Here is a 22458-nt window from a genome sequence, read left to right on the forward strand (position 1 = left end):
GGTGCAGCATAGAAACAACAAAAGTGGATCCAGCTTACAGAAGGCTCCCATGGGGGAGTCACACGATTTACATCCATGTGGCCAGCGAGTGCTGCCCAAACTTGCTGTGTTAGTTCTACCCCCACAATACGTCCAAAATCCAACTACCTCCTTCCTACCATTCTGTTCCAAGCCAGCTTCACTTCCTACCTGGATTAAGGTTGCAGTTTACCTCTATCCTTGCCTACACAGTGCAGCCAAACTGATCCTTTACAAAGATGAAGCATGTCAGCCGGGCACGGTGGCTCACACCTGTAATCCCAGCACTTTGGGAGACTGGGATGGGCAGATCACGATCAGGAAATCGAGACCATCCTGGCTAACATGATGGAAACCTCGTCTCTACTAAAATACAAAAAATTAACCAGGGGTGGTGGCACGTGCTTGTAGTCCCAGCTACTCGGAAGGCTGAGGCAGGAGAATCACTTGAACTGGGGAAGCGGAGGTTGCAGTGAGCCGAGATTGTGCCACTGCACTCCAACCTGGGCAACAGAGCAAGACCCCATCTCAAAAATAAATAAATAAATGAATAAATAAACATAAATAAAATGATGGAGCATGTCATGTAACTGCTTTGCTCAAAACTTTGCAATGGCTCCCGCCTCCCCGAGAGCAATAGCTAAATCCTTTGAATGCCCTCCTTCCCACCAGCCTGCATCATCGGGCTCCATCGCTCTCACTCTCAGCTCCATCTCCCTCCTCTTGCCCTTGCTCACTTTGCCCCAGTCACTCTGGCCTCCTGGCTGTTCCTAGAGCAGGTGGTCCTGCCTCAGAGCCTCTGCACCTGCGGTTCCCTCACTCTAGAAAACTTCCCCCAGCAAGCTCAAAGTCAAAGTCGTCTCTCTAAGGCCTTTCCTGAGCATGCAATTTAAACCTGCACCCTCCCGGCACTCCCCTTCCCCTTTCCCCATTTAATCTCCATCTAGAGTACCAATCACCTTTTAAAAGAGCATCCAACCGATTTATTTATTTTGCTTATCTGTCTCATCCAAAATGTAGGCTTCAAAAGCATACGGATTTTTTTTTTCTGCTTTCTCAGAATGTAATGTCAGGCAAACTCTTCCTCTGGAAGAGTTCCCGTTAATAAATGTTGAAGAAATGAGGGAAATTTGAAAAAATTCCCATTAGATCACCACAATAACAGTTGCTACAGGCAAGATCCTTTGATGGATTCTAAATTTAGTGGACAGAAGTATAAGCAGAAGTAGACCATTTGCATAGTCTTGAAGTACTCCCCTCCACCCGCTACAAAAATATTTAGGAAATACAAAGGGAAAATTGTAACTTTACAGTGAATCATCCTTGCAGAAACCACTTCAACCAAGTGATCATGGTTAACGTCAGCCATGAGATAAAGTGGCATCATGGAACCCCTGACATGACGCCTGGGAAGCGCACATTCTCCCTGTGATGTCCTTCCAATAATGCAGCTCCTCGACACAATCCCGACAAGACACCAAACAAACACAAACGGAGGAGCGGGCTACAAAATAACTAACTAGTCCCCTAAACCATCAGCAAGTGCAGAAGAGTAAGGACACATGACTTCTAAATGCACTGTGGGACCCCGATGGAATCTTACAACAGAACAAAGGACTTGACTAGGAAAAAATGGTAAAATCCTAATCAAGTCTGCCATTTATAGTATTGTACCAAGATGATTTTCTTAATTTTGATGACTATTCCGTGGTTGTGTAAGACTGACATAAGGGGAAGTGGGTTAGAGGGTATAAGAGAGTTCACTGTACTATTTTTGCAACTTCTCTGTAGATCTAAAATTACCTCAAAGTAAAACATTTTGAAAAAGAATCGTCAGAGGTAACTGCAAATTTGTCAATCTTCTTTCACAGAATTTTGTACTTCTCGGCAGAGAGGAGGGAAAATCATTCTAGGAGACATCATTATTAAACTTGGAATTTGGAAGAAGGGTCTACCAGTTAGTTGCTCAAGTAACGAACCTGGTGTCTTTTTTTTTTTTTAAAAAAAAAGGTCTCACTCTGTTGCCCAGGCTGGAGTGCAGTGGCACAATCACAGCTCACTGCAGCCTTGACCTCCTAAGAACAAGTGATCCTCCCACCTCAGCCTCCCGGGACCACAGCTGGGCACCACCACACCCTGCTAATTCTTCATTTTTTTTGTAGAGATGGAGTTTCCCTATGTTGTCCAGGCTGCTCTCAAACTCCTGGGCTCAAGCCATCCTCCCGCCGTGGCCTCCCAAAGTGCTGGGACCACAGGCACGAGCCACCACAACCCACTCAGTGTCATCTCTGGACCCCTCTTTCTCCATCATGGTCCAATCCAGTCACCAAGACTTGTCGGTTCTCTTAATCTCTTGAATTCCTCCTGCTCTCCAGCCCCACCAGCCCCTCGGAGGCTGGCCTTTCTCTTCTCATCCGGGTTATTTCTGGAGCCTCCTCTGGAATAAGGGGAAAATAGTGAAACTCTAGGGAAGGGCGCTCTTTGCAGACCTGGAAAGGTTCTTCCTTGCAAACAAACGGCATGGAGTTACCTCAAAACCAGGGAGAGGGAAAACCAATGTACGTGACATGGAAACTGGGGTGAAAAACTGCCTCAAACCTACCAACAAGTGAAAGGAAAAATCTACAAAACTCAAAAGCCCGTCTTGGTCACTCTACACAATCTTTATTCTGTGAGAGAAAGCAGTGGCCCCCACTCAGGATATCAAAGACTGAGGTCCCACGTTATCTCCAGGTTTTACTCAAAGAACTCTGCATATTTGGGTATTATTTTTATCTCTCCCTTTTGTTTATTGTCTCAGGGTAAACACTTGTGATTCATAAATGCCTTAAGAGTGAATCAGTATTCTCCTGTTCAAACCAATAGAGGCCACATCAAACAATAACCTACAAGGTATTATTAATCATTAAATAGGCACATGTATGAGCACTCAGGCAAGGGAGCCATTTTCCTTTTCTTTTCTTGTTTGTTTGTTTGAAGGAAATTAACAAAGTACAAACCTTGACTTTGACCTATTCAGAAAAAAAGCAATTTTTTTAACCATTAAAAACTTAGTTAAATTCAAGACTAAAAGGGCAAATATTTCACGTGGGAAAGTGCTCCTTCGTTCAGGAGACTTCCTTCAGCCATTAAACTATGGCCTGGACTTCAAACTGTAGCAGTTACTTTTCCATAAGCACATACCCTCAAAAAATGAACATTCTCAACCATGGTTGGTAGAAGCAAGAGTCCATTGTAGAATTTCTATGCCGCAGCCACACCCGGGTGCAAACTGACAGGTGGGCAAGCCCAGAGCACACCTGCTCTATGGAAGAAGAAGAAACCAAGTCATGTCAAACACACTGTAAGCACAGCCATCACGGGACCTCCCTCTCCTTCTCCCTGCCCCTATACACACTAAGGGAGGTCCTCTAGGCTCAAAAATGGGGTTCCTCCCTCTATGGACGGTAGATCAATGGTATCACCCCTCACAGATATAGAGGTGCTAAAACATGAATGATTTTTCAATAATATTTCTTCTCCCTGTCCCTCAGGAAGCATCTCCGCTGACACCACGACTGAATGGACACGTGAATCTAGCACATGCAGTCAGAGGCCCGCAGAACCGGGATGGTCATGTATCCCAGCTTATGCCAGTTGTCCCAATATCAGTGTTACTAGCATTATCTTCCACTCTCAAAAGTGTTCCAGTTTGAACCCTAAGTGATATGGTCACCTCCACAGACTGGAGCAGGGAGGGTCTTGGGTGTTCATCTTTCCCACCAATCTTATCTCCTACAAGTAAGATGGGGGTCCAGGGAGGATCTGCCCATGTTTATGCTTTTGATTTCCCCCTGCCTCTGCAGCCCTTCCCATGCCCTCCTGTCTCCGTGAGGGAGGGAGGACCACCCGCGCATCCTGCACACCAGGCCCATATTGACACCTGATGCTTTTGCCTCCATTCAGATCTCATCTTTCTGTGAACCTGAGGCTCGTTTCAATTATTCAAGGCAAATTCTAGCTTACGGCAAAGAATTTTTCCCCATCCAACTTACTATTTTGAAAAATTTCAAATTCACTTAAAAGTTGAAGGAACAGTATAATGGACACTCATTTATCCTTCATCTAGATTCACCAGTAGTTAACATTTTAACATATTTGCTTTCTGTGTGTGTCTGTGTATGTGTATAAAACTTCATTTTGGCTGAACCATTTGAAAATAAATTGTAGATACATTTATTATCTTTTAAATTACTCTTCATTGCATGAAAACTCAAAGAAAATGTGTGGGTACTTATTTATCTGACATCAGGGAAGTGGATCTGCATCTGCCTGCACACAAAGCTGAAATCACAGTGCTTGGGTGGTGGGGACCCTTTTCCGTGAAAAAGAAGAAGTCAGATCATGTCTTAAGGTCTCTCCCAGCCTTAGAACTTGTGACTCATAAGAAACTGACTGAAGCTTTTGGTTTGTCAATATACTCATGAACCAGTTTACCAGAGTGGTTGCCATCCATTTCTTTGAAAACATTAGCACCTTGTGAATTTTCATTAGATGAATGAGGGTGCCTATCTTACATATCAGAGATGTTTATTATATAGTAATAATAAAGGTAGCTAAGGACTTATATTGTATTTACAAAATGCCAGGCACTGTACTAAGCACATTACATATATTGGTCCTTATAACAATCTTATAAGGTAGGTACAATGAATATCTCCCCATTGAACAGGTAGGTAAATCAAGAATTGTTATGTCACGCAGCTAGAACGCAAGCAAGTGGAACATGAACCCAGGCAGTCTGGCTCCAGAGTTGGCCTTTTCACCACCCTACTATCCAGTTTCTCCAAATATCTATATAAATATATGTTCAGCATTCCTAACCGACATAATCAGCAGGCCAGTCAAATCTCAGCTGTAAAACACTTGAAGTTCACAAAGCAAGTCACTATTTAAATCTAGGAGGGCATTTCACCTCCGCTTTATAGACCCCTTTACCGATATCGCTCAGCATCGTAAAACAACAGGTGTGTTGAGGTGCTCTGTCAAAACAGGTGTTTCTGTGTGCTGTGTTTACACTTATTTAACCCAGGGTGTCTGGGCACAATTGCTATTTATTTCTTCATTATACGGAATCTTCCACAGGGAGCTCGTATGAAAAGAGGTGTGAGGTGGAAAAAGAGGTGAGCAGCGGCCCTACCTCAGGACCTTTGGCTGGGCTTGTACGCTACCCTGGCAACTGCCCACTGGGCTCACCTGTCCCAGGCATCCTCCACACTTTCTTTTCCAGTCTTCCAGAAGGACCAGTGATCTGCCTGCTGGCCTTTTTTCCCTTTCCATCTGCTTCCCAGCAGTGGAACCTGCCTGCTTAAATCTTACTTATTAACTATACATAGATATGGCTGACTGCGATTACAGCAGAATTGTTTGGGAGCTCGGTATCTTGCCTCTTCCCACGTACCTTACCCTGGGAATTGCTTTGTACTTGCATATTGCCATGTGGTGGTGTGTCTTTAATAACCATCAATAAAGATAGGCCTGGGAAAACACGGACAGCCACAGACTCCTCTAAATTCACCTGACTGCACAGAACAGAGCTGTCTGCAGAGGTATCCCGGCTACCCAGAGGTGGTCACCTGCAGTGGTCAAAGTAAACCCACCCTCTTTGATTCAGCAGCCAAAGAGAATTTAGAAGAATATGCTCACCTTCTGAGGGTTCCTTGAATCCAATAAAACCTGTTCTTAAGTCTAAGTTCATTTATGGATTTATTCTCCAAATATTTGAGAGTGACTGTTCTGTGAAAAGTATTCTCCTAATACCATGAGGTGTTTTGTAGCTTCTTTATCAGAAAAGCGATAGAGACCAAGGATGTGGGAAGGAAGGGAATTTTTTTTTTCTTTTTGAGACAGGGTCTAGCTCTGTCATCTAGGCTGGAGTGCAGTTGCATGATCTCAGCTCACTGCAGCCTTCACCTCCCAGGTTCAAGTGATCCTCCCACCTCAGCCTCTCAAGTAGCTGGGACTACAGGCACATACCATCATGCCCAGCTAATTTTTGTAATTTTGTGGAGATGGGATTTTGCCATGTTGCCCGGGCTGGTCTCGAAATCCTGGGCACAAGTGATCCACCCACCTAGGCCTCCCAAAGTGCTGGGATTACAGGCGTGAGCCACTGCGCCCAGCTGGGAAATTTTTATAATATAAGCCTGGGGTGTCACACTCTGCACAGATTAATAGCATTTGAATAGCAGGCAGGGATGGAAGTAACTGTCAAAATAGGTAGGTAATTTTGCCTTGCATATAGTAGGTGCTCAAGAATATTTATCAAATGGAATTAAGTTAAACAGACAATTAGAAATTGGATGGTCTTAGCCCCTGACTATACTGTCTGTCATCAGTGCAGATTCACTCAATACAAAGAAAATGAGCTGGGATTCTACACCCCCATCCAGGTGCCAGGTGGTGCTAGATGCCAAGTCTAGGTCTGCGCCAGGTGCCAGGTGGTGCTAGATGCCGAGTCTAGGTCTGCGCCAGGTGCCAGGTGGTGCTAGATGCCGAGTCTAGGTCTGCGCCAGGTGCCAGGTGGTGCTAGATGCCGAGTCTAGGTCTGCGCCAGGTGCCAGGTGGTGCTAGATGCCGAGTCTAGGTCTGCGCCAGGTGCCAGGTGGTGCTAGATGCCGAGTCTAGGTCTGCGCCAGGTGCCAGGTGGTGCTAGATGCCGAGTCTAGGTCTGCGCCAGGTGCCAGGTGGTGCTAGATGCCGAGTCTAGGTCTGCGCCAGGTGCCAGGTGGTGCTAGATGCCGAGTCTAGGTCTGCGCCAGGTGCCAGGTGGTGCTAGATGCCGAGTCTAGGTCTGCGCCAGGTGCCAGGTGGTGCTAGATGCCGAGTCTAGGTCTGCGCCAGGTGCCAGGTGGTGCTAGATGCCGAGTCTAGGTCTGCGCCAGGTGCCAGGTGGTGCTAGATGCCGAGTCTAGGTCTGCGCCAGGTGCCAGGGCTTTGAGGGCAGGGGAGGAGTTGAATAGCCACCCATAACAAGGAGATCAAATACTTGAACTTGAGTACTGGGGTGCCTCCATGACTGTGAGAGCCTATTGAGATAAAGGTCACAGCTGGATACATGTATGATATATACACAGCATGGCAACCTCCTTCAGGAGCCAGCAACGTGCTGGGACTTTATCAGGAGACCTCCCATCAGGTAAGGTGAGCCTGGCACACACCAGTACGCTGCAAGAGAACCCGTTCTCCCTGAGTCCTCTCAGATTTCAACCAAAGCTGGTCTGTGGAAGTCCAAGTCTGCAAAAGGATAGACTCCTTTTCCCTACTAAACATAATGTCAATACACTGAGTGGGGCTGAGGGAATCCAAAAATGAGCTCTGTCGTGTAGACAGTTGCCCACAGTGGTTGAGGAACTATGGAGATTCATGCTCGGTCCTTTCTCTGAAGCCCTGAGGATTCAGCGTACTGCCTCACCCTTTGTTCTGAGCCACTGTCCCCCAAACTCCTGCCCTGGACCATCACCCCTAGACTGAGTAGCAGGGTATGGTCCCCCTAAGTTCCCAGTCCTAGTCATCATCTCCAAACAACCCCACAACCTTTTCCAGCCTATGGGATTATATATACATATATATACACACACACACACACACACATAATGTGTATATATATGTGTGTATATATATAAAATGTGTATATATACGCATATATATAAAAAGTGTGTGTACATATACATATATAATGTGTGTATATATATACATACATACATATATATAAAAATTTTTTTTTACTTTAATTTCTGGGATACATGTGCAGAACACGCAGGTTTGTTACATAGGTAGACATGTGTCGTGGTTGTTTGCTGCACCTATCAACCCATCATCTAGGTTTTAAGCCTTCATGTAGTAGGTATTTGTCCTATTGCTCTCCCTCCCTTTGCCCCCTACCCCCTGACAGGTCCCAGTGTGTGTGGTTCCCCTCCTTGCATCCATGTGTTCTCATTGTTCAACTCTCACTTATGAGTGAGAACATGCAGTGTTTGGTTTTCTGTTCCTGTGTTAGTTTTCAGAGAATGATGGCTTCCAGCTTCATCCATGTCTCTGCAAAGGACATGATCTCAGCACACGTAGGTTTATTGCAGCACTATTCACAATAGCAAAGACTTGGAACCAACCCAAGGCCCATCAATGATAGACTGGATAAAGAAAATGTGGCACATATACACCATGGTAGCCTACTGGATTTTATGTTACACCTATGGCAATACAAACAGCATGGAACGAACAACTAACTAGTAAAAAATGATGCAGCTTCCAGAATTCTACACGGGCCCTCATTCTCAAACCTGGTCTTCTTTTCTGAGATCTTCCCAGAAAGCCTTTCTGCACTAAATGCTGAACTAGGCAGCTCGACCCTCTGTTCAGGGAAGCCTAGGATCCTACTTCTCTGTGTCATTTCCAGAATCTGCTCAGTCATCTTTTTGTTAAGTGGGATTCCTTCCCCTCACGTCTCTCCCTTCCAATTTTCCTCCACAAGAAAAGGAACTTCCCTCACTTCCTCTTCCCACAAAGATGTACCTGTCCTCTGGATTACTGACATTCTTTACCGGATTGACAGACATCTCTTTTGTCCTCTCTGTTCCAATTTCTGGAAATCTGATTGTTGTCCATGGCTCTCCCTAAGAAAGAAAAGTCAGTTCTCTCCCGGCCTGTTAAGTTCCTTTCTTCACCCTTTCTCTCTAGAGGTACTATTTTCCAGAATTCCTGTCTATGCCATATCTGGAGTCCCCAACAGCCCAGTCCAGCCAGATGTCTCCTGCCTTGACCGCATAAATCCAATCTCTCCCTCCCTGGGATGCCCAACAAAGCCCTTCCAGCCTAGACAATCTGAACAAATGGCTATGTATGAGGACCAAATGCTATGGTGGACTCGAAAGTGCCTCATCAACTGTCAAGTAATACCATGTGGGTGACAGATACCTTAGGAACCTCCCACTCTGTAGAAGAGACCAGAAGGGCCCAGTCATGCTAGAGCCCATCAGTCTTTTTTTTTTTTTTTTTTGAGACAGAGTCTTACTGTGTTGTCCAGGCTGAAGTGCAGTGGTGCGATATCTCGGCTCACTGCAACCTCTGCCTCCTGGGTTCAAGTGATTCTCATGCCTCAGCCTCTGAGTAGCTGGGACTACAGGCACGTGTCACCACGCCCAGCTAATTTTTTGTATTTTTGGTAGAGATGGGGTTTCGCCATGTTGGCCAGGATGGTCTCAAACTCCTGGCCTTAAGTGATCACCGGCCTCGGCCTCCCAAAGTGCCGGGATTATAGGCATGAGCAACCATACCCAGCCCTGTCATCTTGAGCTGCAGCTGTGGCAGCTGCCTGGACCATCTTCTCTTGTTCTCTATGCCTGACATCTAAAAGTAAAATATATATTTCATTTGCAAACATCATCTCTCAACCACTTGGAAGATCCATGATTTTTCTCACTTCTCCCTCTCCTAAGTGTGAAGCTGGCCAGCAGCACAGTGTCTTAGTGCTCCAGCCCCTTCACTGTATTCCTACCATCATGTCTTCTCTGGTCCTGAGATAAAAGCTTAGCACCACCGGAGCATCGATTCCGGAGCTAGAACTATTCCCTCTTCCAATCTTCCTTTCAGAACACAAATCAGGGAAACACATAGGCAATTATAAGAAGAGAGGACATGTGGTTTGGCTTGGTTTGGTTGACTGAGAGGCAGCCTGCCTATCCTGGACAGACCCTGCAAGAGGCTTCCTATGTCCTGGAGCTGAGAAATTAAGATCCCTTCTTTTTCAGGGAATATAGGGTGATGAGCAAATCTGAGAAAGGAGAATCACAGCACAGCAAACCTAGGACTGTGCTCTGTGACACTACCAAAATCACTCACCAGCAGGTGGCTCAGTGTCTTAGCTGTAAAATTCATGTTCGGTGGTAATGTTGGTCACTTGCTGTAGACAATATTTAAAAATGTTTTTCTCCTATAGAGAGATACAGTAAAGAGAGTTTCTAGACTGGCAGGCAGTTCTGGTTTTGCTACTCCCCCCCCGGGAGGCTGCTTGACCCTGTGCAAGTCGCTTCTTCCTGGGTTCGGTTTCCCTGTCCCTGAAAGGAGTGGGCTGACTCGGTGACCTCTTAGGTCCCTTCTGCCGTCTCTTCCAGCTTCCATCTTTCTATAATATGTGAGATAATGCAAGAATGCTGCTGATGATGATCGTATGTTGTGGCCGGGCACGGTGGCTCATGCCTGTAATTCCAGCACTTTGGGAGGCCAAGGCGGGGCAGATCACCTGAGGTTGGGAGTTCGAGACAAGCCTGACCAACATGGAGAAACCCCGTCTCTACTAAAAATACAAAATTAGCTGGGCATGGTGGCGCATGCCTGTAATCCCAGCTACTCGGGAGACTGAGGCAGGAGAATCACTTGAACCCAGGAGGCAGAGGTTGCGGTAAGCCGAGATTGCACCATTGCACTCCAGCCTGGGCAACAAGAGCGAAACTCCATATCAATATATATATATATATGTGTGTATGTTGTATGGCCAGGTGTGGTGGCTTAGGCCGGGTGCAGTGGCTTATGCCTGTAATCCAGCACTTTGGGAGGCCGAGGTGGACGGATCACTTCAGGTCAGGAGTTCGAGACCAGCCTGGCCAACATGGTGAAACTCCCATTTCTACTAAAATCACAAAAATTAGCCAGGTGTGGTGGTACATGCCTGTAGTCCCAGCTACTTGGGAGGCAGAGATGAGATAATCGCTTGAACCCAGGAAGCAAAGGCTGCAGTGAGCCTAGATTATGCCATTGCACTCCAGCCTGGATGACAGAGTCAGACTCCGTTTCAAAAAGAGAAAAAAGAAAATATGTTGATTCATCCCAAATCACTTTCAGGTCCTAAGTTTCACCAAATGGTTTTTCTGGATAGCTAAGTTTTTCTGTTTTTAATTTTTGGAGAAATTTGTTCTGACGTTACCATTTGAGCAGCTTATCAGCAAGGCAAACACATGCATGCCCTGAGTTTAAAGGGGATGGGCTTCACCCCACATTCCAGAGGCTTCCTGAGGTCCCTGGCCCTGCCCTCATATGCCCCAGCCCCAGCATGGCTCTGACCCTTTCATGCACAAGGGTACAAGTTAGCATCCCTGTGATCCCTCAGGGATACCCTCCTTCATCCCTGGCCTTGCAGGCTCGCCTCACTGAAGCTCTTCTCAGAGGTTAGGAGGTTAGCTGGGAGCACATTTAGAGCCTTCCCACCGCTGCTGCTGTGGCTGGGCCAAACGTGTGATTTAAGCCATTCCAAGACACCCCGCCCCCACCCTACTGGGAAAGGCTTTCTTGGCAACCATCCTCTTTCAGAGCCATTAGAAAAGTGCACATTCCCTTGGTTTCACTGGCTCCAAGCGAGTGTTGGGGGGTTGGGGGAGTATTACAGGCTGCCATTAGCCAATGCTGAAAGCTTCTGTTTTCCACCCTCACCTCCAGTTTGCAATGCAAGGTCCTAGCCTGGCCAGGAATCAACCAGGCGTTTTGTTCAGAAGTAGCAACTTATTTTTATCAAAGATGGAATGCAGTTGCAGTTGTTTCTAATGCCTCTGCATGGCAACCAGGGCTCTTGCTCCAAGCACTCCCGACTCCTCTTTTCTCTGCAGACACTTTGCTTTCTCACCTATCCCTTTCTACATCCAAAAATTGGATGCAGAGCTGCTCAAGTGCCTCAGAATTCGGGAGTAAAAAGTTGTAGAAATTCAAAGTATCTTTATTGTGTCTATTTTAAATGCAGGCTTTGGTGATCACAACTCTATAAACCCAACCTAAAATTACCCAAGGACCACAGCAGTGTGGTGTGGTGAAAAGAGCTCCCAGCTGGCTTCTGCCCACCCTACACCCCCCACACACCCCCAGCCTTATGTTGCTGTGGGCAGCTGAGCAAGTCCCTTCCCTCCCTGGGGCTTAGAGCACCCACTGGTAAGCAGAGACTCCCTGATCAGCTTTCCTTAACCTTTTTTGATTGCAAAGAGCTTTGCAATTCTGCTGAAAGCTGTGGACCCTCTTCTCAGGGAAAAAAAAAAAGTGATGCATCCGTTTATGCATTTGGAAAATATTTATTAAGCTCCTGTTAAATATGCACACACAGACACACGTTGAAATTCCATTTCAGGGGCTTTACAGGTGGAAAAAAAAATCCTGGTTATGAATTCTGCGATCAGCATATACAGACTGCTATCTAGAAAGACTATGATACTGATTCTAGTAGAGGGTTCTCAAGCTACCAGTCAGCACATGCCAGAGAACGGGGGCAGCAAGGTGGTCATTGCAAAGGTGACCTCTAGTTGCCCCCCCCTTCCCAGCACCCCCACCTGGAACACGCCCCAGCAAACATGCATGCAGAACCAGCCTGGAATGTGCTGTTTCTGGGCACTCGGACTGCTGGAAGCTGGCTGCAGCCCTGGAGAGACGACAAACATGTCTTTTCTATCCTGGGCTTTATTTTTCTCACGGTCCCTGAAAGGGCTGTGATCAGGTGATATGTGTGGGACTGCTCCCTGTACAGGTGCAGAGCAGGTACCGAGGGGAGGAGAAAATCCACCCTGTGTGTACTTACTCAAAGCTCTTTCAATAGCCCTCCCAGCATAGCTCTTGGCAAGGCAGCTACCACGTCTCTGGCAGGCTGGAGGGAATCTGAGTGTGAGAAAGTCAGTCATGCGGAGGAAAAGGGAAAAAAAAAGCTTCAAGTCCTCAGGCAAAATACCTTTTTTCTTCTTCTCTTGCTCTCTCCTTTCTGTAGCTTTAAACCAAACCCACAAACCACTCTGATACCTAGGGGACAAAGGGGAGTTTCACTAGAGATGCAGTTATTTGTTTTATGGTTTGAAAGCAAACAGGTGATGTGGTAAGACAGAGAAATCACCCTTCCAGGGGCAGCGGTTGGGAGACAGTGTGGGTGGAGACAAGTGCAGGAGCCCCTGGTTGTATGTATTGGGCATGACACGGTGAGAACGATTCAGAATGATGCTGGTGTCACAGGGGGATCAAAGAAGTGATCTCCACTGATGAACTGGGCTTCATTTTCTCTTTGCTTTGGGAGTCGGGGGAAAAGGATGACTGAAAAATAAAGGCTGTTTCTATCTATCTAAGAGCATTCTTCCAAAAGCAGATGCTTCTTCCTGAGTTTAGGAACTTACTGTCCCATTTGAGAAGGGGTGGGGAGAGGACAACGTTGGTCCTATTTTCACTGCCTAGGATAAGGAAACTGAAAAGTCATCTGTGAGGCCATCTGCAAGAAACTCTTCTTGAATGGTTAGAGTGGAACGCCAGAGAGTTCCTGGAATTTTTATTTATTTATTTATTTATTTATTTATTTTTGGTCCAGACACAAATTCATAGTTAATTTTTTTGTTACTTGAGCCTCTGTCCCCCTATCTAAAAATGTGTGTGTGAAAGTTACTTGCCCATTCTACCAGTCCAAGCACTCCCAAAGTGGCAATAAACAAGTTGCTGATTAACTATTTGACCCACGAGGTTGCTTTAGCCACTTCAGTGAGACCCTAACTTGATCGTATTCCATTCCCCATGCACCTTCAGGGCCCCAAATAAGAGTGGGGAACAGAATCAGATGAAAAAGTGTCTCAGAATGGGGCAGGGAGTGGCATACCCCAATAGTTAATGAGGGCCGACCAGCAGACAGCAGTCAATGTCATGGCAGAGCCTAGCAGAGCAGGCACCGATTCTGAAAGATTTGAGGGGAACCTGGAAAGGGTTAACATGCTTCCCCGGGAAGGGTTTAGTTCCTCAGAAGAATCTGGGTCAGTGTATTTGGGAAGTTTTTAAAAAGTCAGCCGCTCAGCAGAAGCATTTTAAGAAGCTTGCAAAGCTTATTGGGACCATGGCAGAAAGGAGGGTAACTTCATAGGCTCATTCATCACCTTTCACCAAGAGGATTTTAACCACACAGGAAAACCCCACGTTTTCCAAAAGCAACAGACAATTTTCTGTCATCACCACTTTTCCATCTGTTTAAAATAAGAAAGAAAATTCCTTCCCCTTTGGCCCAGGTTGCAGGTCAACAAAAGAGGCATTGTTCATCATTTCTTCAGAACATGACACGCCACAGCTCACTCTGCAGTGCAAGAAAACATAAAAAAAAAAAAAAAAAAAAAAAAAAAAATCTTAGAGAGTAGCCTTAGGGGCAACAGTGAGTAAACCAAAGCCTGCGATGAGGGAAATGTTTGGTTGCAGACTGGAGGACTATCCTGGAAGGTGGAAATGAGGCTTAGGTTAATACGGTCAGAGCCGTGATTCCTTAGTTAGACTCAGGAATTAAATCTGAGTTCCTGAGTTCCTGGTCGGGGGTTGGGAACACCGCATTAAAGGGTAGGCAGGTTTGAGTTGAACTCAGGTCCCAAGAGTGTGCAGTCAAAGTCCAGAGGAGCTGGATGTAGACGGATGCCTCTGGGAGTCAGTCTGCACCTGCCTCCTAGGAACCTTCTTCCCTAGCTCGAACCGCCTAACTGCCCTTTCTGCCTCCAAGCCCTGCAGTCCACTCTCCCACTTTTGCCAGAGCCATCTTTCTAAAGGGAAACCCTGATGCCTCTTCTTTGCTCAAGAATGTTTCATGGCTCTCCATTGTCTAAAGATAAGGTCCAAAGTCCTTCAGCAAGATGTTTAAGGAGCTTGTGACATGGCCTCAAGCTGCCTCTTCTAGTCCCTCACATTCCCTAGGCTCCAGACCATGTTCCCTGAATAAAGTCTTCAAGTTCCAGGATCTCGGCCTTTAATGCCATGGGTACCTGCATCCTGTCCAGCTCACGACTCAGCACATTCCCAATGCCCCAATCCTACCTATTTTTCAAGGTACACAGGCCAATCCCTCCAGGAAGTGTTCCAAGGTACCCCAACTTAAAAGTAAATTAATCCTCCTGAAACTCCATAGCATTTTACCTCTATCCAGACGTATGTCTCTCTTGAACCTAGGACCCCCCAGAGGAATTCACTGGGCCATCCGTAGATGGCAGCTGTACACGTTTATATGTATCTCTAGACTGTTGGCTTCCAGAGAGCAATAACGGTCTTACTCACTGCTGTAAACCCAGGTAGACCAGCAATACTGTTATCCATACAAGTGTGGTTTCGTACTTTGTTTTTGTCCTCCTGATCTCTCAGGCCACCACCTAACTCAGAAAAGAGAGGAAAAATAAAGGAATGCCCAGTCATCAATCAGAAAATCAGCGTCTGTCTGCCCCCGCAGTTTACTGTCAGCTTCTTGCAGGCCGACACTGTGTCTCTCATCGTGGAAATCCCAGGGTTTAACACAGTGTCTGACACTGCGCGTGTGTTCCACAATGAAAGAGAGAGGGGAGCTTGCCCAAGGTCACCCAGTCAGGAACCACTGAATCTCATCCGGGACGAGATCTGGCGAAATCATTGACAACATTATCTCAGTGGGGAGCTGGGAGGCAGGAAGCAATGAAGTGTCTGAGAACGGTGCGTCAGGCCTCCGGGACGCGGGAAGGGCTGAGGGGGCGGGAGGCCACATCAAACAAGACGCTGGGCTCCCGGGCTGCCCGGAGCCGCGAGCCGAGCTCCCAGGCGGCGGGAAGGGCGGAGGGGGGGTGGGGGCACGGGGGCCGGCGACCCGGGCAGGCGGGAGGGAGGCGGAGGAGGCGGCCGGCCGGCCCAGGCAGTGCGCGCCGCCCGCCCGGCTCGGCAAATCCCCCAGGGAGGCCGCCGCCAGAGCCCTGGCGCTCCCGGCCCGGCGCCCGCCACGTGGCACCCGGCGGCGGCGGCGGCGGCGACTCCTCCCGGCGCGCGGCCCGGCCAGCAGGCAGCACGCAGCCGCCCGCGCCGCCCGCCTCCTCCCGGCCGCCCGCCGGCGGCCTCCCGGGCGCAGTGAGGGGGAGCGGCCCGGCCGCCCGGGACCCGGGGAAGGGGCGGGCGGCGCGAAGCCGCTTTAACCGCAGTCGCCCAGCGGAGGCAAGAGGCTGACCCGGCCGCTTCCTAAGTGCGGTCAGGCATCCCGTGACCGCGGCGGGCGCCCAGGGCCCCGCGGGGGGAAGGCGGGGGCGAGGAGCAAACTCGGAGGCCCCCACCTCGCCCCCGGGCTGTTGCAAATGCGGCTTTCGGCCGAGTGAAAACCCCAAGCCCGAAAGTGAGGGTGGGGAGGTGCGGGTTGGAAGAATTCCCCACTCTCCACCCCGGGTGTGCGCTCCCCGCCCGGAAGAGCTGACCTTGGCCTGGGGAGGCGGGGGTGGGGAGAGAGGGTAAGCGCCGGGGATCGGCTCCCAGCCCGCCGCCCCCTCGGATTCCTGGCCCGGCGGGGCCGGAGGAGGGGGCCCCGGACACACACACACACCCCACACGCAGCGCGCGCCAATGAGCCCCGGCCAGGCGCAGGGGGCGGGGTTTTCCCAGGCTCGAGCACAGCAGCTGCTATTTACCTTCTTGGCTTCTCCCGGGGACCAGGAACCGGCCCCCGCTCTCCGCCGCCCGCCGCCGCCCCCCGCCTCCCTGCCCCCGGGGCGCGCGCACACACACTCACTCACACACGCACGCACACACACATCCTCCCGGCCCGGCCGCAGCCGCGGCGGCAATAAAACATCCTGGCACGTGCTCCGGCTCCAGGCGCGCCCACGCCGGCCGGCTGATGTCAAACTGCAGCTCGGCTGGTGTAGCTCTTAAAGGGCCCGCGGGCGCCGGGGGCCGAGGCCGCCCGCGGGGCGAGGAGGGAGAGGCTGCTTCCTTGCCCGCCACCTCAACGCGCCGCAGAACCTAAAGCCTACGGATGAAAAGGGAAAGGGTGGTGAAGGAGGGCGCGAGTCCCTGAGGCATTGCCCTCGGAGCCCCCCTCGTTCATTTTTTCATTTGAAATACCGTTTCCTTCCACCCAGTTGGAAATTATTCTGATTGTTTCCTGGGGAAGCCCGGGGTCTAAGGCCCCAAATCCAGAAGAGGAATTTCTGAAAGACGGGGTGGGGGTGGGGTGGGGAAGGGATTCAAGAACTACCTTGCTCCGAAAAACCTGCATTTGTAAAGTAGAAGGCAATTTTTCCTTTTTCTGCATGGAAAAAGGAAAAATTTCTTGGCCCTTTTCCTTTACCATCTACTTTCACCCTCCTGAATGTATAAAGTCTGAGCGGGAACTTTAGATGTGTCGGTAACTCACACTGTTACGCGCGCCCCCCCCCCGCCCCCTTTTAACCACTGCTGTTTTTTTCTTTATTGTTTATACCTTTAAAAAAATATGTTTCAAATGAACTTACTACAGTCAAAGCAGCTCTGTTACATATGAGGGAGGGCGTAAAGAGCAAAGACCCTGGCTCCAAAAGAAATAGACAAGACCAAAACCAAAGCGCAAAGAAAAAAAAAATCTCTAAACCAAAGCCCAGAGGGAGAGTAGCAAAGGGTTAAAATCCTTTTGATTGACGTTGTAGCCTCCGGTGCCCTGGGCTCAGGCGCGCGCCATTGGCCGCCAGACCTTGTGCCTGGCGGCCAATGGGGGGGCGCGGTCCACGAGCGGTGCCGCGTGTCTCCTCCTCCCATTGGCTGAAAGTTACTGTGGGAAAGAAAGTTTGGGAAGTTTCACACGAGCCGTTCGCGTGCAGTCCCAGATATATATAGAGGCCGCCAGGGCCTAGGGATCACACAGGATCCGGAGCTGGTGCTGATAACAGCGGAATCCCCCGTCTACCTCTCTCCTTGGTCCTGGAGCAGCGCTACTGATCACCAAGTAGCCACAAAATATAATAAACCCTCAGCACTTGCTCAGTAGTTTTGTGAAAGTCTCAAGTAAAAGAGACACAAAAAATTCTTTTTCGTGAAGAACTCCAAAAATAAAATTCTCTAGAGATTAAAAAAAAAAAAAAAAGGAAAATGCCAGCTGATATAATGGAGAAAAATTCCTCGTCCCCGGTGGCTGCTACCCCAGCCAGTGTCAACACCACACCGGATAAACCAAAGACAGCATCTGAGCACAGAAAGGTAAGGGCGGTACCTGTATCTCTCTGCAGCCCCTCAAAACTAAGCAGGGGTTGGGGGGCTTCTTTCTGTCTTGTTCTGTCTTGAAACCCCGGGATGGCAGATCCCATGGGAACACAGAACTCTTTTTTTTATTTGCAGTCATCAAAGCCTATTATGGAGAAAAGACGAAGAGCAAGAATAAATGAAAGTCTGAGCCAGCTGAAGACACTGATTTTGGATGCTCTGAAGAAAGATGTAAGTGGGGAAATGCTGCTCGCTCTTTTAATTAAAAAACAAACACTTTCTCAGCTACTAAGAGTGAAACCCCCCGCCCTGCGGGGTCTGGCACTCGCTGGTACTGCGTTCTCCCAGGCGGGAAGGCCTGGCCTTATTCGCTGGGGTCCAGAGATAATGCTTGCGCTCCGTGGCCGGGAGGAGGGACCCCCAGCACTCTGAAGCAGCTGACACGGGGCTCACTTTCCTTTCTTGCCTCCTCCTATGCAGAGCTCGCGGCATTCCAAACTGGAGAAGGCGGACATTCTGGAAATGACAGTGAAGCACCTCCGGAACCTGCAGCGGGCGCAGATGACGGGTGAGGGCGGCTCGCCGCGTCCCCCTGTGCGGGCGTCCCGCTTGCCTCGCGGTGATTTCTTCCAGACTTCCGCCCGTGGTTGTGAGAGGCATTCAGCTACATTTTACTGCCTTGGCTCACTCTCGCGTTCCCACGGTCTGGGGCTTATTTATAGCCACAACTCCAAGTTGTTACTGTTCCGGAAAAGGAGGGAAAGAGATTGCAGCCGCGAGGGTGGCGGGCGGCGGGTAGGGGCGAAAGGACTTAGGACTGTGGCGGTTTGGAACTGCGTGGAGCCTGGGGGTCACTGGTTGAGCACTCCTTCCCGTTGCAGAAGGGGAAATGAGGCTTGGATGATGGATTGGGAGGCATTGTCCAAGGTCGCATCGCGCGCGGGGGGTGGGGGTGACAGATCTGGGGCTGAGATAGGTTTAAATGCAGCTACAGGGAATCGGGAAGGAGTGGCTCGGCTTTGGCAGCAACGCTAGTGTGGAGTGGTGGCTGGTTTTTTCTAAACCCATCCCACCCTCCCTGCCGGAGGCAGTTTCACGGGCGCATGGTCAGGGAGGCGCGCCACAGGGACCTCCCAGGGCGGAGGCAGTGGCCACGGGGCCAGGGCCGTTCGATGACCCGTCTGTCTCTTTCTGGCCCGCAGCTGCGCTGAGCACAGACCCAAGTGTGCTGGGGAAGTACCGAGCCGGCTTCAGCGAGTGCATGAACGAGGTGACCCGCTTCCTGTCCACGTGCGAGGGCGTTAATACCGAGGTGCGCACTCGGCTGCTCGGCCACCTGGCCAACTGCATGACCCAGATCAATGCCATGACCTACCCCGGGCAGCCGCACCCCGCCTTGCAGGCGCCGCCACCGCCCCCACCGGGACCCGGCGGCCCCCAGCACGCGCCGTTCGCGCCGCCGCCGCCTCTCGTGCCCATCCCCGGGGGCGCGGCGCCCCCTCCCGGCGGCGCACCCTGCAAGCTGGGCAGCCAGGCTGGAGAGGCGGCTAAGGTGTTTGGAGGCTTCCAGGTGGTACCGGCTCCCGATGGCCAGTTTGCTTTCCTCATTCCCAACGGGGCCTTCGCGCACAGCGGCCCTGTCATCCCCGTCTACACTAGCAACAGCGGCACCTCCGTGGGCCCCAACGCAGTGTCACCTTCCAGCGGCCCCTCGCTTACGGCGGACTCCATGTGGAGGCCGTGGCGGAACTGAGGGGGCTCAGGCCACCCCTCCTCCTAAACTCCCCATCCCACCTCTCTTCCCTCCGGACTCTCAACAGGAACTTGAATACTGGGAGAGAAGAGGACTTTTTTGATTAAGTGGTTACTTTGTGTTTTTTAATTTCTAAAAAGTTACTTTTTGTAGAGAGCTGTATTAAGTGACTGACCATGCACTATATTTGTATATATTTTATATGTTCATATTGGATTGCGCCTTTGTATTATAAAAGCTCAGATGACATTTCGTTTTTTACACGAGATTTCTTTTTTATGTGATGCCAAAGATGTTTGAAAATGCTCTTAAAATATCTTCCTTTGGGGAAGTTTATTTGAGAAAATATAATAAAAGAAAAAAGTAAAGGCTTTTATGTCTTCGAACTGATTCTTCCAGAATATGTAAAAAGGCTTTTGGTGGAATTTGAATTACATGTAATTGGTAATTCAGGAATTGACTCTTTTGTTATTAAAAGAACATTCGTAAAAATCCATCAAACCTTTCGACAATCCTCCATGAACTAAAAAGACTCAATTCCATTTACTTTACAAGCAGCCATCTGGTAAGGCTTCCCTGATAAACTTGTGGTCAGTCTCTTAAAGGATTTCCAAAAAAAATGTTTTTAAGTTGCAGTAGGGTAAGTCTGCAGCCCTTGTTCTTCTAGCTCCTCCTGAGGAAGATTGAACAGGACTAAATTCACGAAGCTAATGGATCCAATCCTATTGCCCATTGCACGTTAAGGGTGGTTCCTGCAGCTCTCCTCTCAGGGTAGCTCACCAGCATCCAAAGTAAAAACACTTCCAACTGCTGCGCCTCTTCAAGAGTTGGTTGGGGTCTTCATTAATTTGCCAATCCTTTGGTTCCAATAAGACGTTCCCTAGCACCCAAAAGTTTGAAATGCCTCTCCGCACCCTCTTCGAGCAAGCTGAAAAGATCAACAGATTCCTTCTGCCAAGGGACAGTTAGTTAGACTCCCAAGTGGAGGCCGAGCCCAGATGATTAACACCAGACATGTGTTTTTGATAAGTTTCTGTGCTTGCCTCTAATAGAGAAAGCATGTGGGGGCTGTGCTGGCAGGCACACAGGCCATCTTCCCCTTTTAATACAAACAGCAAGCGACCCCTTCGCTTGGTCATGCCCCATTTCCAGGCAAGATGTGGGCTCCAGATAGAAGCAAAAGGGTTGTCTCGGGTTTCAGCTCACATAACCCTCCTTAACAAGTCCTAACTCAAAGCGGACAGCTTTAAACTGTGCCAGGATCTGCAGCGAATTTCTTCCAAATCCCATCACAAAGGCTTGTCAGATTTTGTCAGATTTGGCCAGGTGTTTGACTGCATCCAGGTGTTGGGGAAATGAAAACCACGAGCCCTGCGAGACCAGACACATCAGCCGCGCTGTGGGTCTGGCGGGCGCGCCCTCCTCCCCCACCGCCGGCCAGTCCTCCTCCCCCCAGGCCCCTCCCTGCCAGCCTCCTCTAACCCCCCTTTTCTTAGACCGGCTTCTGGGAGGAGAAGGATGAGGCGGGAGAGATCAATCTTTGAAGCTTTCCTAACAAAGATAAAACCAACGATTTTCTGTCTTGTTTCAAAAGCTTTACCTCTCCCCCGCCCTGCTCTGGCCTTTCCCACAGGCCAGTGTGGAGAGCGGCTCTATCATAGGAATGATCCAGGAGACAGCAGTTTTCCACTCAAGATACCTTCGGACCCAGTTTCCACCCCAGAGGGAGAGATTTAAAAGAGACCTTTTTGAATTTGTCTCCTACTTGCCTTATTTTGTGTACATGAAAGGTGTCCAACACACCTTCCGCCAAAGAAACACACACACACCCTTATCATTTTTCCACGTTTTCCCTCCTGTTGAAACACAAACAAAATAACAATTGTTCCATTAAGACACCCAACTCAAGCGCCAGTGTTTCATTTGGTAAGCCTGTCCTCTGGCCCCACTAGGAGCCCCTTAACAGTCCTGGTAGAAATAATCAGACCTCAATGTCTTATTTTTATACAAGGAATTTCTTTTACATTGATGTCTTTAAAATTCACAGGAAAAAAAATCTCAACACCAATTGAAAATTAAATGTCCCTATGTTGAAGGGGAACAATTTTAAAAGTGCATTTTTATTAATATCACCGAAAGTACATAGATACCATCCTAGGGAGGGGGACTAAATCAAAGGAAAAATACAAATATGTTTTCTTTTTTTTTAATTGGTGATTTGAAAAGAGCACTTTTTTCCCCCTGAAAGCTAGGTTTAGACTATTCGATGAGGATTTTTTCTGTTACAGTAAGGGGAGAAGGTGGAGACCCCACTAGGCTCCAAACCGGAAAGGGCACTTTCCAGTTCTTGCCCAGCTATGCCACCAAATTCACTGTGTCATCTTGGATAAGTCATTTCCCTTCTCTGGGTCATTTCCAAGTCTGGAAAATGAATGGACTTATTTCTAAGACGCTGTACCCTCCTGCACTTTGGCTGTTTCTGGAGTAAGTAGCTGAGGGAGAGGCGAAACTTCAAAAACGACTTCAATGATGTTGCCTCCCTGGGGGTCCCTCAGGCCTGGCCTAATTATACGGCCTCGGGCACACCAGCAGCCCCTCTCGCCGGCCCCCAGCAGTGCTGATCGCTCCGGGAGATAAGGCACGACTCCAAACTGCGTCCGGATGCGGGCCGCGGGCCCCGGCTGCCGCGCGCATTAGCCTCTCAATGGAGCCCTTCCGGG

At 49.1% G+C, this 22458-nt stretch overlaps 1 protein-coding gene and 1 long non-coding RNA gene across 2 annotated transcripts; one reads left to right on the forward strand and one right to left on the reverse strand.

Annotated features, from left to right (window-relative positions):
- Positions 1 to 12093: 12093 nt before the first annotated feature.
- Positions 12094 to 16509, reverse strand: LOC103890332 (uncharacterized). Its single transcript, XR_654669.4, has 3 exons — positions 16440 to 16509; positions 15082 to 15173; positions 12094 to 14122 (listed from the first exon to the last, which is right to left on the reverse strand). It is a non-coding gene; the product is annotated as an uncharacterized LOC103890332 (long non-coding RNA).
- A 202-nt stretch (positions 16510 to 16711) lies between these two features.
- HES1 (hes family bHLH transcription factor 1) lies at positions 16712 to 20109 on the forward strand. The gene is made up of 4 exons (XM_024245193.3): positions 16712 to 17982; positions 18121 to 18216; positions 18466 to 18553; positions 19188 to 20109. The coding sequence occupies exons 1-4, from the start codon at positions 17875 to 17877 to the stop codon at positions 19736 to 19738; spliced, it is 843 nt and encodes a 280-aa protein (XP_024100961.1). The 5' UTR covers positions 16712 to 17874; the 3' UTR covers positions 19739 to 20109.
- The last annotated feature ends 2349 nt before the right edge of the window (positions 20110 to 22458 follow it).

This window comes from Pongo abelii, chromosome 2, assembly GCF_028885655.2.
Source record: "Pongo abelii isolate AG06213 chromosome 2, NHGRI_mPonAbe1-v2.0_pri, whole genome shotgun sequence".
Lineage (NCBI taxonomy): Eukaryota > Metazoa > Chordata > Mammalia > Primates > Hominidae > Pongo > Pongo abelii.

Excerpts from the sequence above, each read along its gene's own strand:
- HES1 (XM_024245193.3), top strand. The coding sequence starts at position 17,875 with ATGCCAGCTGATATAATGGAGAAAAATTCCTCGTCCCCGGTGGCTGCT. Across the intron at positions 17,983-18,120 it reads CAGCATCTGAGCACAGAAAG|TCATCAAAGCCTATTATGGA; the intron begins GTAAGGGCGGTA and ends TTTTATTTGCAG. Across the intron at positions 18,217-18,465 it reads TGGATGCTCTGAAGAAAGAT|AGCTCGCGGCATTCCAAACT; the intron begins GTAAGTGGGGAA and ends CCTCCTATGCAG.